This window comes from Canis lupus, chromosome X (genome assembly GCF_011100685.1).
Source record: "Canis lupus familiaris isolate Mischka breed German Shepherd chromosome X, alternate assembly UU_Cfam_GSD_1.0, whole genome shotgun sequence".
NCBI classification, from domain to species: domain Eukaryota; kingdom Metazoa; phylum Chordata; class Mammalia; order Carnivora; family Canidae; genus Canis; species Canis lupus.
In genome coordinates this window covers 14,791,547-14,806,937 of record NC_049260.1, presented here as the reverse complement: position 1 = coordinate 14,806,937, position 15,391 = coordinate 14,791,547, and the positions used below count along the sequence as shown (strand labels likewise).

The 15,391-nt window shown below is 40.2% G+C and overlaps 1 protein-coding gene across 13 annotated transcripts in view; it reads right to left on the bottom strand.

Annotated features, from left to right (window-relative positions):
* CDKL5 (cyclin dependent kinase like 5) overlaps nucleotides 1-15,391 on the bottom strand; it is a 212,744-nt gene that overhangs the window by 2,673 nt on the left and 194,680 nt on the right. For 12 of the 13 annotated variants that reach the window (XM_038586967.1, XM_038586972.1, XM_038586964.1 and 9 more), the window contains 2 exons: nucleotides 11,364-11,483; nucleotides 8,152-8,555 (listed from right to left, as the gene is read on the bottom strand). In XM_038586967.1, the coding sequence (XP_038442895.1) occupies nucleotides 8,169-8,555; nucleotides 11,364-11,483 (507 nt within the window). In that variant the 3' untranslated portion in view covers nucleotides 8,152-8,168. Of the gene's footprint in view, nucleotides 1-8,151; nucleotides 8,556-11,363; nucleotides 11,484-15,391 lie in introns of those variants that run through there. The other variant, XM_038586977.1, reaches the window with a different exon arrangement.

Genomic DNA, 15,391 nt, shown 5'->3' with positions numbered 1-15,391 from the left:
ATCTATCAAGTGCTTTGAAGGTTACCATCTTATTAAATCCTCACAACAACCCTATGAAGTAGGTACTATTATTATTTCCATTTAAGGATAAGGAAACTGAGGCACAGGAAAGTTAAGTAACACACCTAAGGCCACACAAGATGTTGGTGATGGAACTAGGATTCTACTCAGGTAATCGGACTCCAGATCCTGTGCTTTTATAGTCATTTCACCAGTCTCTGGGCCTCTAGTAACTTGTTTCAGTGAACTGCTCTATTCTCAAATCAAATCAACTCAATTACCACTTGCTGGGAGATGAGAGGAAAGGTGGTACATGAATCGCCCCATGTCCGTTTTCGATACTTGGAGGCGCAGCAACTGCCCTGCTTAGTAGTGTTTAAGGGTGTAGGCTTTACAATGAAGACTAGGCTTCAAATTCTAGCCAGGTGACCTTGGGTAAGTTAATGTAAGGTCCATAAACCTCAGTTTCCTCATCTATAAAATGAGGATACTACTCGCTTCATTGCATTGCTGTGACAAGTAAATGTAATATTAAAGTAAAAGCCTTGGCATTGTGCCCAGCCATAATAAGTGCTACAAACAGAAAAATTACAAGCCAATAGATAATTTGATTCAATCTTGAATCACAGTTGTAATCAGTTTCTGGGGCATTAAGGAGAAACTCGAGAGTGAAGAAGTTGGAGACGTGGTACTTTTAAGAATGCAAATCATTGGGTTTTAGTTCCTATCCTTTGTTTAGAGATAAAGTAAGAAAGTTGGAGAATATTTACGTGTTATCATACAATCTAAGTTCTTACCCCATTAACAATAAGACCAACTGAGTGAGTATCTAAAGACAAAAGTGAGGGTGTAAAATCAGTCAGTAAATCCCACCCCCCACTTGCCTGTTTTCATAAATAAAGTTTTATTGGAACACAGCCATACTTATTTACATATTGCCTCTGCTGCTTTTTGTACTACAATGGCAGAGACCCTGTGGCCCACAGAGTCTCAAATATTTACTATCTGGCAAAAAAAGTTTGTCAACCTCCTATTCTAAAATATGAAAAAATACTTCATCTTTGCTTTCTCCATCACACGGAGTAGGAGGCAGACATCTCTTCCCATCCTCCCAAACCACCAAGTGAGTGTCTAGATGCAAAAGAGACAAACCACCAAGTGAGTGTCTAGATGCAAAAGAGACAGCACTCCAGTGTGAAAGAAACCAAAATTTTCAAAAGGCCAGGAGGAGAAAAAAGCTTTATAAATAGGGGGGGAAAAAAGAATATTATCATTAAGTAACAGGATTTGCCCTGCTTTAACATTACTTTCTGTCCCTTAAACTGATTTCAACTTCAAAGGCCCATTATCCTCTATTTGAAATCAAATGAGTTCTTTACAAAGAAGGAACAAACACGGAGCTGCTGGCCATTCAAAAGCCAGGGACCACAAAAGCTCAAGATGGGGACAGCCTGGCAATCACAACAGTCAGTGCAAAATCTGCATTTTATTAAAGACATTTGGGAAGATCCATTCAAAAATACATTGTGCTCAGTAAAAATTAACCATTTCATGCTGATAATTAAGGTTACCACGGAATAGATATTTGTATAATATTTACAGCAACAATAGAAATTTTACAGAAGTTTAGAATGGAATACATGCCAGAAAAAACTTGATAAGATGTACCAACACATGATACAAAGAGTTATATAAACACTTTACAAATGGTTCATAATTAGCTTGTGAGGAATTTAAATATTCAACACTTTAAATTCAGTTTGGATTCAAAAATTAAAAAGGTTAACACCACGTCACACCCTTGCCACAGTAAAAAGTATGGAATTACACTCTGTATTATGGATTATAAAGTCTGTGCAATTAAGAATTTCCACTGATTCTTCATCTACCACAAATTTGGATGTTACGTCATTCTGGCTTATCCATATTTTTAATTTCATGCATGAGCAGGGTTCTCAAAAATCACCCTGCCCTGTGTCTTCCCACATACCCCTTTTTGAACTTCCTAGAGATTGAAGAAGCTCAGAACAGTCTTCTAAGTATATACAGAATAACTACCTGAATTCAAAATGGCACAAAGCAATCTTGGAGATAGGAGTTAGGGGCAACTATTTTGTTTGGTTTTATTGTTTCTGTTAATCAATCCAAGTTTACAGTGAAAATTCACTTCTTGCAATCATAGCTTACCCCTCCAGCCTGACTCAATCAGTGACCAAAGAGGAAATAAGGAAAGGGAAATAGACTGAAATGACTATACTCAATTGTATATCTCTAGTGAAAATGGATTTTATACAAGCTTTGCTTTCCATTTTGGAAAATCTAAGCCATGGTGGAGAACTTAAAAGTTCTCCAAGAGAAAAAGCATCATTTTTTTTTTCTTCTTGAAACTCTGAATGCTTTGTAACTAGAGCTTTTGACAACTCTGGCGATAAACACTTTAATCCCCCAACAGGGACAAAAGTCAAGGCATCTACCTTTTCTATTCCTGGGTTTCATCTGATTAGCCCTGAAGCAGAGCACTAGGACAAGCTTGTCTATGCCTGAAATGAATCAGATCAGGCTTTTGGGAAAGTAAAATCCCAAACCAAAGGAAGTCCTGAGGAAATCTTAGCAGTCTGTCAAAACGGAAGGGATGGAGGAACAGATAAGGCCTCTTTCTCCCTGATACTCTGTGCTGGAAGAGTAGCAAACAAGGCAACTTCTAATCTGCATACAACATGGAAACCAATTTTTTTTTTTAAGATTCCAAAGGAGGATCAACATATGACCCAAGGATCAAGTGGGGTTCAGAGAGCTTAACCTTGTGGGTAATGAAGGGCCTTAGAAGTGAAACCAGTTTCACTGCTGCAGTTCTCTGGCCCTAGAAATCCAAAGTGCAGACTACTACAAATTTTTTCTGGCAAAACAAAAGACACACCTCCCTCAAATTTGGGAGTAAACGGTTATCGAATGAAGATACAATGTAGGTCATGATCATCTTTAATATCCTATAGGAAATACACAGAAAGGTGGGCCAGTGCCTGGAGTGGAGAAAGGTGGAGTCAGGACCAGGCCTAATGCTGATGAATTAACAAAGCACTAAGGGAAATGAATATTCACATAGTAACTGACTTGGCACAAGTCTATGATCTTTTATAGTACATTCAATTAAAAAAAGATAGAATAGAATAGGGCAGCAGGCCCAGAGTTTCCTCACCACCTTACTTCTACCACATTGTGTGTATACAGACAGACGAGGGACTCGTCCTGCCACGGCTTCATTTTCTTGCATTTACTCATGGTTTCAAAGACAGAATTTTTTACCCAGCTGATGAATCAGACTTCAAGATATTCTATATCTCAGCTGGTAAGATACAAAATGAAGAAATCAGAACCACTTACAAGTTTTTGTTTTGTAAGATGGTTCTTTAAGTCTCCGAGAGAAACTTCTTGTGAGATTCTGGCCCTGGAGATTAGCAGCAGGATGCTTTCCTGCAGCCCCTTTTAAAGAAACCATTTTTTAAAAAAGCATAAATCCGTTTTCTCTGCCTACACACTTTAATAGTGATGGACTGAAGGAGGCAAGGAAATATATCAATATGTTCTGACTTGGTTCAGTGTATCATACCACATCCCCAGCTCACAAAAGTAATGAGTCTGTGGATCTCAGTGCTCACATGGAGCTCAATATCCCACTATAATGTAGGAGGTAACGAACTTCTAGATATAAAAGCAGTGCTCTCCAGAAAAAATGTTGTGACCAGGAGAGAATATGCAGATTTCTGAGTCCCAGCTGAACTCTGGGAATAAGTCGCAATGAGCGATTGCCCTTGCTGAAAGTTGGGTCACCACCAGGACCTAGGTGAACAGAAATGGACAGAGCCTTCTACACACTTGAAAAGTAATCCTCTGGCCTTTAAAAAAAGTTGTACACTTATTGAGTCATTCTCAATACATAGCTAGAAGAAAATAAATGGCTTTTTTCCTTATTTACTCTAAAAACTAGTTTAAGAAGTGAGGATATACTATGACGTTAACTAAGATAAGGGGTGCTGGGAAGGGAAAATGGGATAGCATTTTCTAGCGAAGTCCACTAATTTTCAGATTAGGAACATGCTAAACTGGCTAACTCTACAACCACAACATACTTTATAATACATGACGTGACTAGAAACTAACCAGCACAGCTCTGAGCTTAGAATTAAAGTACAACTGCATATGGCAAATCTTAAAGCAGGTTTTAAAACAGATTTAACCAAAGCGTACAGCACAAACACTCCTATAACAGCCACATCACAACCACCAGGAGAGAGTTTTTTGCTTCTAATCGGTCTGTCATATGCCAATATTTGTAAAGAGCTATTAAATGCCTTGAATAAAAGACAATGGCATTTTCTTTTGGGAGACACAGCTAAAAGCCATGGATGCCTTTGAGCAGTTGGTAAAAATCATGCCAATCTGCCAGGCTGCTGCTTGCTTCTAAATATAAGCCTCATGGCTCTATGAAAGATTTTCTAAAGATGCTGACCTAGAATCTAAGTCCTCAAACACCTATAAAGCCACTCTGGTCTCCTCCCAAAGGATGTACCTTTTAGCAGGCCCAAGACGATGAAAACAAACAGGATTCCAAGGATTCAAAAAAAGTGGTAGAAGATTCTTGCAGAGAATGTGATACTAAAGAATTCATACCCGCAGTTTCTCCAGTAGCCTGGAGAGAACAAAGACAGAGCCAAGCTCTGCAGAGCAGTGGGCTTAGAATCCAGTAGAGCACGGTTTCTTAACCTCACCACTATGGACATTTGGGGCTGGATCATTCTTTGTGTGTGTGTGTGTGTGTGTGTGTGTGTGTGTGTGTCGGGGGGGGGGGATCCTGTGTACACAGGATGTTTAGCAGCATCCCTGGCCTCTACCCAACAGATGCCAGTAGCACCTCACCACTCCCAGTTTCAACAACCAACTATGTCTTCTGACATTGTCAAATGTCCCAGGGAGGCAGAATTGGCCCTGACTGAGAACCACTGCTACAGAGACAGCTCACTTGAGCTCCTTAGCACAGAGCACTTTTGATCTTGGGCTCTGAAGAGGCTAACCCTCAAGCTGAGACCAAGCAAGGTATAGTAAAAGTTCATTCAGAACTTCTGAGGAGTGAAGATGGTGGTAAAGTAAAAGTAGAAAAAGAGCAAAGCAGAGTTTCTTTTCAAAAGGAGATCGGCAATACTTCCATAAAATAAAGCAATTCATAAGCCTTCATTCAGTGATATTTTATCCCTTAGGATGTTAGGGCAGATAGCAGAATATGAACATTATAAATTTCCCTTCCTAAAGAAAACGCAGACTTGTGTGACTTTAAAATCATATCCTTCTTATCATGGATGGCAATTTTTGTGAGGTCAATGATTCATCAACCAGAGGAAAACAACAATTAAATGCTAAGAGAGGGCCCATTAGTTTTGAGAGAAAACTTGACCATTCCCCTCGGCGAGCAGGAAGAGAATTATACATGCTAGAAATGCGGATTGTAGTTCACTTATTATAGCTTACTGAGGTCAATGAAAAGTCAGAATGGACAAAAGCGGAGAAGAGGATAAAAGAGCTACCTCAAAAACACTGGTTGAAAACACTGTAGATATTTTCTGGCTCAAATCTGGGAATGTACGAAAAGTATGTATTGACTCTTCATCAGTTAGGTTTACTTTGCTCTAGGTAGAAGGCAATTATTCTAGCCCTTCTTTGAAGAACCATCATGAATATAAATGTTCTGCAAACATCTGAGATCCCAGTGTTAGCAAGGATGAAAACATGGGAAACCAGCCCCTAGGTGACAACGAGCCTCAAATGCCACAGCATGGCAATGTGACTGCGCAGTTCCTAAGCGCACAGCACAGTGAGAAGTCTTTCCAGAGGAAAAAAATGTAGTATCTGGTTTGCAAGGGGGGATTACAAGATATAGATCTAGTATGAAAAAGAAGAGTTACACACCCTTTTAGAGTCATTAGTATCCAGGCAAAAACTGCTAAGGGTTCACATCACTTATATAACTGAGCAGCTTGCCTGGGAAAAGCCAGAATTCAGAGCTACTTAAAGAGTACTGAACTGGTGAAAGAAACAAGATATAAAAAGAACTGAAGAGCATGCAAACTACTGGTTTGAATCAAACTGTTTTAATGATAGTACCCAGTTGAGTTTCATTTTAGTGCCTATTACACTTATTAAAATCAAATAAAAAGCACCTTAAAATGACCTCTATATATAATCGATACACATCATTATAGTAGTTATATAAAAATGTAATATGCACACAATTTAAGATTCAAAGAAACTAAGACCTTTTCTTTATAATCTTTATAATCATCAGAGCTATCATTCTCAAAATCTTGGGGGTGAGGGAACAGTAACTCAGCACATTTCAATTATCGCTGACTTGATTCAGGGGCCAATGCTCTCAGAATCCTGGGACAAGTGATAAATATTGAGGGGTGGGGGTGGGGATGGGTCTTTAAAAATATTATTGCTAAGAGACTATTTCCAAAAGTTGAATTCTCTTGATAGATGGTATTGAGGTGATTTCCGTCAAGGATAGCCCAGAGACACGGGGCTGTAACCCTTGTTGGCCACAGGCCTTGATGATGCTTTGGAGTAACTTGGGAGTTGAAGGAGATCAAATGAGGGAAAGAAGTCCTGTTCTGATCATGTGTGTGTACTGATGTACATGATAACTTTGTTATAAATGGATAGTCCCAGGAAGAAAAAGTGAGCACAGCAATTTTCTCTACATCTGGAATTGCTTCAGGAGCCTTTTAAATATACTGGACAGAGCAATTACAACAACAGCAACAGCAACAACAGCAGCAACAACAAAACATTTAGAAATAGAAATGCCACATACAGATCTCACACCCCACCAGCCAAGAGTCTCCGGTACAGCGCACAGGATTCAGGAGCATAGAGCTGGTTTGCAAGATCTGCAGACAGGTTCCTCTTGCAACCTTGCAACCTAGGAATGTTCACTGGCAAATCTTTGGTCTACACTCTACACTAACACTAAGGAGAAAAGCATATTCTCTCTACAAAGACCCATGAGTAACCCTGGATCTATCGTCTCCTCAGGCGCAAAGAACGTCCCTGGATGCAAACAGGAGCCAACTGTGAGGACGGAGACAACAAGGCCTGCTAGAGCTCTCACTGGCCTACCCGACTGTCTTGCCTATGGGTTTGGGAGGAGATGCTGCATCTCATCTGCTACCAAGGATCATGTCTAGAGGCTACTGCTGGGGCCTAAAAGTTGAGCACGGTTCCCACTGATAGTCACACATAGCCACAATTCAGCTCCCTTGATTAGAAGTATAATACTCACTTCATATCACAAATGTATAAAAATATGGCAGATAGTGTCATAATGATACTTTCTTTAAATGATTATATTTATAAAACAGACAGATATTTACCATATATATATTTATATATAGAATAAAATACTCCTGATGCAATATATAAAGGTTACTGTTTAGTTTTTATAGAAACTACTGTAGCTGTCCCACTGCTTCACAATGTTCCAAACAGCTCAAAATAACTTTACATTTAACATAAAAGGTATGATTAGAACAGTACAATGTTAATTATAAATAAATGTTACAAATCCTATCAAATATGAAGTTTAGAAAACAATTTAAGACATACAGTTAGTTCATCTGCTAACCCTTCAAAGGAATACTCTTGGATTACAATAAACCCCACATTTAGTTTAGGCTAAAAAAAAAAGAAAAAAAAGAAAAAAAAGAAGAAAGAAAATCTGTGGTAAGGGCATCGGTCAACACGAATTTTTCTATCCCTTGCAGTACCAGAACACATCCTAGCTTTCCTAAGTTCAACAGGGATTGCACTAAAGCTGGAATGTGCAGGGGAGAAACTGGCAAGAATGTCTTCTTCCTCAATGGCACACTCTATCCATTCTCACACAAGATCCGTGGGGACCAGCAGTCCCTAAGAAACTCCTGCGGCTCTAAGATCCCTGACTAGCATTTGTGGCCGTGAGGAGCCAGAGGGCTCCACACATACAATATTGCACTCACCTTCATAAAGCTGAAAATACTGGCTGACCACCCCAGCCCAGCCCCATTCCCCACCCCCCCACACCCTCCCATCCCCTTCCCACTGGCTTACCTACCCCCCCACCCCCACCCCAGCACACATTACAAGGCTGTCTCTTTTAAATCATTCAGATTTGGCATTCGAGACCGATTTGTTCTGTTATAAGGGTGCCCGTTTGGCCCACTCTTGGCACCCAGCTGTTCAGAGTAGGAAGGCCCCTCTGTGGCACTCCGAGTCACAGAGGACACATGCCAACCAGGGTCCATCTGACCTGGCAGCTGGAGGGCTGGCCTGCCCTTCGGTGTGGGCTCCTGCCGGATGTTACTGCTCCCGCCAGAGGCCTGGCTCAGGGGGTGGATCCGAATTTCTGAGAAGGAATTTTTGGCTTGTTGAGTTGTTAAGGGCTGGAAGCGGGGGTCTGAGGAAGCCGGGTGATTTGAGGCTGAAGAGAGATGTAACAGCTTGCGCAGTGATTTTAACGGCTGGCTCTGAAAAAAAAGATGAGAGTGTGCATAGGACTTAATTTAGAGTAGACTCGAAAGCTGAGAGAGACAGAGCACAGATCTGAGATGACTGCATGTAGCCAGCGGGGCAGGCACAGGGGAAGAGGGGCTAAGTCTAGCCTCATCTGTCCTCTTGTTCTTTTTCAGACAAGATCGAAGTTATTTATCTTTAACGAAAAAGCCTAGAGATCTAGATAAGGACTCTAGAGCTGGTGTGCTGGCTGATCAAAGGCTTAGGCACCTTCTATCTGGCTGCATCCCATCTTGACAGGGGGCAGATCTCGACTCAGCCAGCAGGAAGCAGCAAAAGGAATATGCCTCTCTCTTTTTGAGAAGACTTCCCAACAGCTCCACATAAACTTGCCACTTATTTTTAACCTGCCAGGACTCAGCCATTCAACCCTACCTAGCAGCAAGAGAAAGCTGAAAAAATGTAATTTTTCATTTAGGTAGCAACATACTCAGCTAAATATTGCATATCCCCCTTCTGTTCTTATCACCCCAATTTTCCCCTTCCCTTTCTGCACTTTTACTTTTTTGGCGGTGGGGGTCGGATTTGAGCACTGAAAAGTGAACAAAGCAGAGAAAAAAAAAAACAGCAAAAGCCCTATGGACTCTAAAACATAATTCACTCTCAGGAGGCTCTGGATTCTTAACATGCCTGTCTGCTGTATGGTGGAGGCCCAGACCCCAGAGGTGCTACACTGGGCAGGGGACTGTGCTGCAGGGCAGAAGAGAGAGTCCCAGCAGCCACCTACCCCACACTGGGTGACTCTTCTCAGGGGACTGCTGAACCACGGGCTTCCCACTGGTAAAAAGGTGGTTCACTGCTCTCCCCTCCTCTACCTGATGCATGATGAGGCTTAACAGCAGAAGAGGCATGTGAAGGCACCCTGAAATTTAGGGTCCTTGATGGGAAGCCTGCACTCCGAATGTAGCCCTAGCCTAGGGCCACCTCTGGCTACAGGCTGTGCGTCTATGGGCTTGGTAAAGTTTTAATAAAATGTTGATGATCTCAAGGAGTACTAAAAGATTTGCAGGAAAAGAGCATTGAAATCGAAGAGGAATTGTTTGAGAATGGACTCAGGCAGAAATTGCTCCTGGGGAAGTACCTTCCATGGCTATTCCAAAGTCTGTCCAAGACAGCTCTGTGGTCCCCAGGGGAGGTGGCACAGCACAGTACACATCATGAGCGCTCAAAGTTGTGTTTTTTGTTACTGAAACTGGTGTGATAACACAATGAGATTCCTAGTGATTTTTACAGCCCTAACCACGTGTGACTATTGAGCAATTACAGAAATTTGGGTCCAGTTGGAGATATAAAGTAGCCTGAAAGGTGCTTCTTAGCATAAGAAATGGCTACACAAAGAAGGTTCTAAAGCCCCATACTCTTTTTATAAAACTGGGAAGAGAAGACCAGGCCCTCACTCAGAGTCTTGTGCTTTTGGTTCAGAAACATACCCAACAACTTAGGTATCTGGTTCTCTACACCCTTTCTGTCCTCTTCTCTCCCCCTTGGCCTATGTTACATTAGAAGTAGAAAATATAAATGGTTGGGCAAATACAAGTGAAATTTGGGAACTCCTGTCAGTGGCTCTAAGTAACAGTTAAAGAAAGTACACAACAAACCTATAAAAATAGACCCTCTTCTGGGCAGCCCAGGTGGCTCAGCGGTTTAGCGCCGCCTTCAGCCCAGGGCCTGATCCTGGAGACCAGGGATGGAGTCGCACGTCAGGCTCCCTGCATGGAACCTGCTTCTTCCTCTGCCTGTGTCTCTGCCTCTCTCTCTCTCTCTCTGTGCCTCTCATGAATAAATAAATAAAATCTTAAAAAAAAAATAGATCCTCTGCCTCCAAATTACAGAAATCTGTGGCTGGCTGGCTATCTATCTATCTATCTATCTATCTATCTATCTATCTATAAATACAAGCAATCCTAGAGCTTCATTCAGAAGCTCATGAGGATTGTCAGAAACTACAGTACGGAGGAATACTGGATTTATAAAATATGTTAATATGATCAAAAAACAAATTAGATTATGTCACTGTGCTTGTTGTAGGATACTATAAAGATGCAATATTAAAAATTTTTCAATCAAAATAGTTGTCCAAAGGAGATAAACCTCAGTTACCTGAAAAAATCTACTGATTCATTTTCTGCTTATTTCCCATTATGGCAGATAAATACAATTATACAATACTGTCTAATATACAGTTCCAAATGCAACTGTTCAATTTTCTATCAAAAATAGTATCAATTTCAGAATTTTATTCTTTCAAGAAAGGTATCTTGAAAGGTATTCTTTCAAGATATCGTATCTTTCAAGGCCCAATTCATATGCTATACCACATTTAACAAAATCTTCATCTTCCCACTACCTCCTCCTCTCACCCTCCTGTACATTTTATGGCATGCCTCACTTTTTACCATGAATTATGGTTACTTATAGATTTTCTCTCTCTCCTAAGATATGTAGTACTTACGGGCTGAGACCACATCTTAATTATCCCCCTTACACTTCATCTAACACCCACCCCCCAACATCCTACTCCACCCAGGGCTAGGTGAAGGCCGATGGAAGCTCACTTTTTTTTTCTCATTAAGACACGAGTCACTGAAATGAGATTCACCTGGACTCCCAAGATGCATCTGCTATTCACAGTGACGGTATATTCTGAGGAGGATGTCAGCCTTGTAACACTGAGAGGCTAAATTCCTCAAACCCGCCCACCTCTCAAAAGAGATAAGTCACTGCAGAGTCTAGAATCTAGGAGTGTTACAGGCACCACTCACTTGGGTCTGTAGATCAGAGATCTTCTCAGGACGCCACTCCTTTGGTCTGCTGCTCGGAGTGCTAGCAGAATGAATGGCTTTCTGTAATGTTAGAAGATCGGGGCCGTCAGAATTGGGCACCTAGAGGAGAATATAGGGAAGGATTCAGTAAGAACCCCAATAAGCCTAATTAAGATATGCAACCACACACCAAGAGGAGAACAAAAGCACATCAAAGGAAACCAAACCTCGACCCCGCGCCCCCAATAAAAAAAGAAACCAAAACTCTCCCAATGTTCATAATGCAAGTGATGCCAGTTAAATTCTGCTGCCCTCTTAATAATTTTCCCTGCATTAGGAAAAATTGGCAGATGTCATGCAGCTTTGTTAAAACCTCAACCCTTAAAGCATTCCCATGCTGTTAGTTTTAGTCGCTGTAAGAGAGAGCAGTTAAATTGGGCTGTACCAGAAATTGTTTGTCGTATCCTCATTCCATATTGCAGTTAGGTTATGAACCAGTTCAATAAAACAAAAATTTGCTCCTGCTGGGAAAATGATCCAAACATTGTATTTGGTGGCGCCCAAAGAAGTCTATCAGGCTTTCAAGGATACTGAAGTGGGAAAGTATGGTTTGAATCATATTCCCAAGACATTGCCCAATAAATCTGGGTCTAGCGTTATATAGTATAAAAATGCTGGAAATTTGTGCCACAAACTCCAGATTAATGCAATTGGTCCATTCACTGATTTTGGTGAACATAGAATAATGCCAAATGCCAAGCAAAAGCTCTGGCTTTACTAAGTGACCAGCAAAAACTAGAGCCAGGCAAGGAAAAAGCAAATCACCGGCTAAGAAAAGTAGAGCCTGCCGGCTCACTCAATTTGGTCAATTCAACTTGGTTTCAAAGAACAAACTGCCAACCAAATGTTAACAGACTTTGTGAGCCGAATGAAAAGACATTGTTAATTATAAATGTTAATCAAATTCTTTACAGGAAATAAGAGATTTTATGAATGCCGTCTGCCCACAAGTGGCTAACTAGACAACCCAAACTAGCCTTTCACTAGTTTGTTTAGTAGCCTTTTAATGCTTCAACTTCCTTAACTGATTCACAAAATCCAGAATGGCAAAGAATTGGTATTTCAGTAACTTTATGGAACTGGCTCAGGTACTTAACTAGCACAAAGAGAATATGACCTCATGAAAATAAAAGACATGCTGTTGTCATCAGTAAAACAAGTTTACTGGAGCAGTTTGCAGGGCTACCATATGTAAAAATGGGTACCATGGGTGGAGTGACTACAGGAAGCTTTTTCAAAGAAGAACTATGCTTTAAATGATTCTTTGAATTAAAAAGAGGAAAGAGGGATTTCTTGATGCTTGGATTCTCCCCGTTGGTGGAATCTGTCTGCAATATAAGATACAAATAAACTAATTGCAAAAAAAAAAAAAAAGAAAGAAAAAAAAAGAAAAGAAAAGAAAAGAAAAAGAAAGAAAAGAAAAAGAAAGAAAAAAAGAAAAAAGGGTGTTCTTACTGAAACTCCTAGCCCTTGGGAGCCCTGATATTGTTCAATGTTAACAGTCACTTAAGGAATCCCTGTGCCGTGTGTGCACCTAGAGGAGTTCTGTGTCATTTCTCACCTGGACATGAAGATGCCAACAAAGTAAATTCAAAACCTGCAAAAACTTCAGTATATATAAAGAACATGTAGTCATGAGCCTTACCTATAATAGGAATGTCTAGAAACCTACACACATCTAGTCACACTGAGCTTACAAAACATGTAAGGATTTATTTATTATCATAAGTACGATTATAAAGAATTGTTTAAAGGGCTACTGGTGAACTTTAATCTTTTCCTAATTGCGAGAGAGGACTTTAGCAATTAAATAACTGACCATGTGATTTGCCTATGGGCGGGGGGTGGAGAAGATACTGCAAACCCTTTTGAACATGGTCAACTCTTGAACCGGAAAACATCACTTGGAAGAGGTAGTATCACTGTTGCAGGACTGTACCATCAAAGAAACAGTCTGGTTCTATGCTGTTAAAGAAATATTTACCCCATGGAAAATATGTAGCACAATTCAGAATACAGGTTTTCAAAGTGAAAAAAAAAAAAACAAACAGTTCAATCTTTAAATTGACGCATGATTACCAATTGAGATACTAACTAACTAGGGTACAATTACCAAGTTGGCAAAGTCACCATATGCTCTTGGGGCTTATGTAACTCTGGATATGGAACTGAAGCCAGATTTCCCAAGGCGGCTTCCAGATTTGCTTGAGTCAAAGCAGGCACCTTTACAATACAGAATTATTTTTTGGCATCACTTTTCCCTTTTTTGGATAGCTCAATTGTTAGAGAACTAGAATATATATATATGAAGGCATTCAGATCACCTTGTATGAAGACATTCAAGTAAGATAGCCAATTGAAGGTTTCTGTTCCCATGACAGGATCCCAGGGAAGAGTAATACATGGCTAAAGAGGCCCTAAGAGAGTGCCCAGGAATCGGTGGCCAGAGGCTCTCCACCAGAGATGGGCCTGTGGCAGGGACTGAGCCTGGGCCTGCTATTTAGGAGAACCCACCTCTGGTTCTCCTGATTACGCGACTTCAGGCAGGTCACAACTTGCCTGGGCAGTCTTCTATCAGTGAAATAAAGGTGTTAAACTGGATTTAGGACCCGCTGAGGTTTAAAAATATCCTTTTCTTTACATGGCCTGGGCACCACATCTCTTTTTTTTTTTTTCTCTTTCTTTCTTTCTTTCTTTTTTTGTTTGAGTTTTAAGCAAAGGCCACAAAGCTTTTAAAGCTTTCAAAGTTGGTTTACCTAGTTTCCTTTTGCTGAGTTCTAGAAAGTTGGGGGGCGGGGGTAGAGCTGACTTTAATTCTGCTTCAGTGCTCACTTTAAGGAGACAGAGTTAACGTGATGCCAGGCTTAGGAGCCTGAAATCCGACAGAATATAGAGAGCTCTTTGAAAATCTTACTCTAGATACCAGTCTTTAAAACATTTTTTTTTTCTGGGACGCCTGGGTGGCTTAGTCGGTCGGGCACCTGACTTGATTTTGGCTTAGGTCATGATCTCAGGGTTGTGAGATCAAGCCCCACTTTGGGCTCTGCGCTGGGTGTTGAGGCTGCTTGAGATTCTCTTTCTCCCTGTGTGCCTCCCTCTCTCTCTCAAAAAAATTCTTTTAATTAAAAAATGCAGAGGCACAAACAACTTTTGATTTGGAAAAAATCATTGTGGCTGATGTGGAGATATTTTACAGTTCCTTTAACATATCGAAAATGAAATGTATAAAAATCTTTTAAAACAGTTTGAGTGGAGAGGATGTTAGAAAATAATTATTCTCCTATTTACTCTAACTGATAATATTTAAAAATCTAAAATTTGAACCAGATCCTGAATAACAGAGCCAGTCAACATGTAAACACTCAACTCAGGCCATGGTGAGCCAGGGGCTTTAAGTTTAACGTTAGTCTAACACAGACAGGCATCAAAAGCCAAATCTACACATAAAACATCTTAATTCCTTAGTTCCTGCTACTTTCTTCTACTTAACTACCGCACCGTAGGTTAGGTTAGTAGACCTGAGGTTAAGAACAAAAACCTCAAAATAAAAATAACAGTGGTTAGGAGAGGTAGTCTATGTTCAATGTTCATGATGGATAAATATGTTCTACAGAAAATGATAAAAGCTTTACTGTACTGGCATGTGAAATATTTTATGCTTTTTCACTTTAAATAAATCAGATCTGTTCATCCAGTCTAAATAACAAATGTAGCAATATTTGATTGAGTGGCATTTTGAGTTGACATTTTGTTTTAAGTGAATTTCAGTTAGAGATTTAGGCAGTCTTTTTTTTTAAACATGAATGTCTCAGGAAATATTACGCAGACATTAAAATGAAGATAACATATATATTATGTGTGTGATTGACAGATATATTATTGAAAGTCAGAAACAAAACTGTACTACTAGGATTACTATTATTTAAAACAAACTAAAAAAACTACCTTCTTTCCACAAACATATGCAT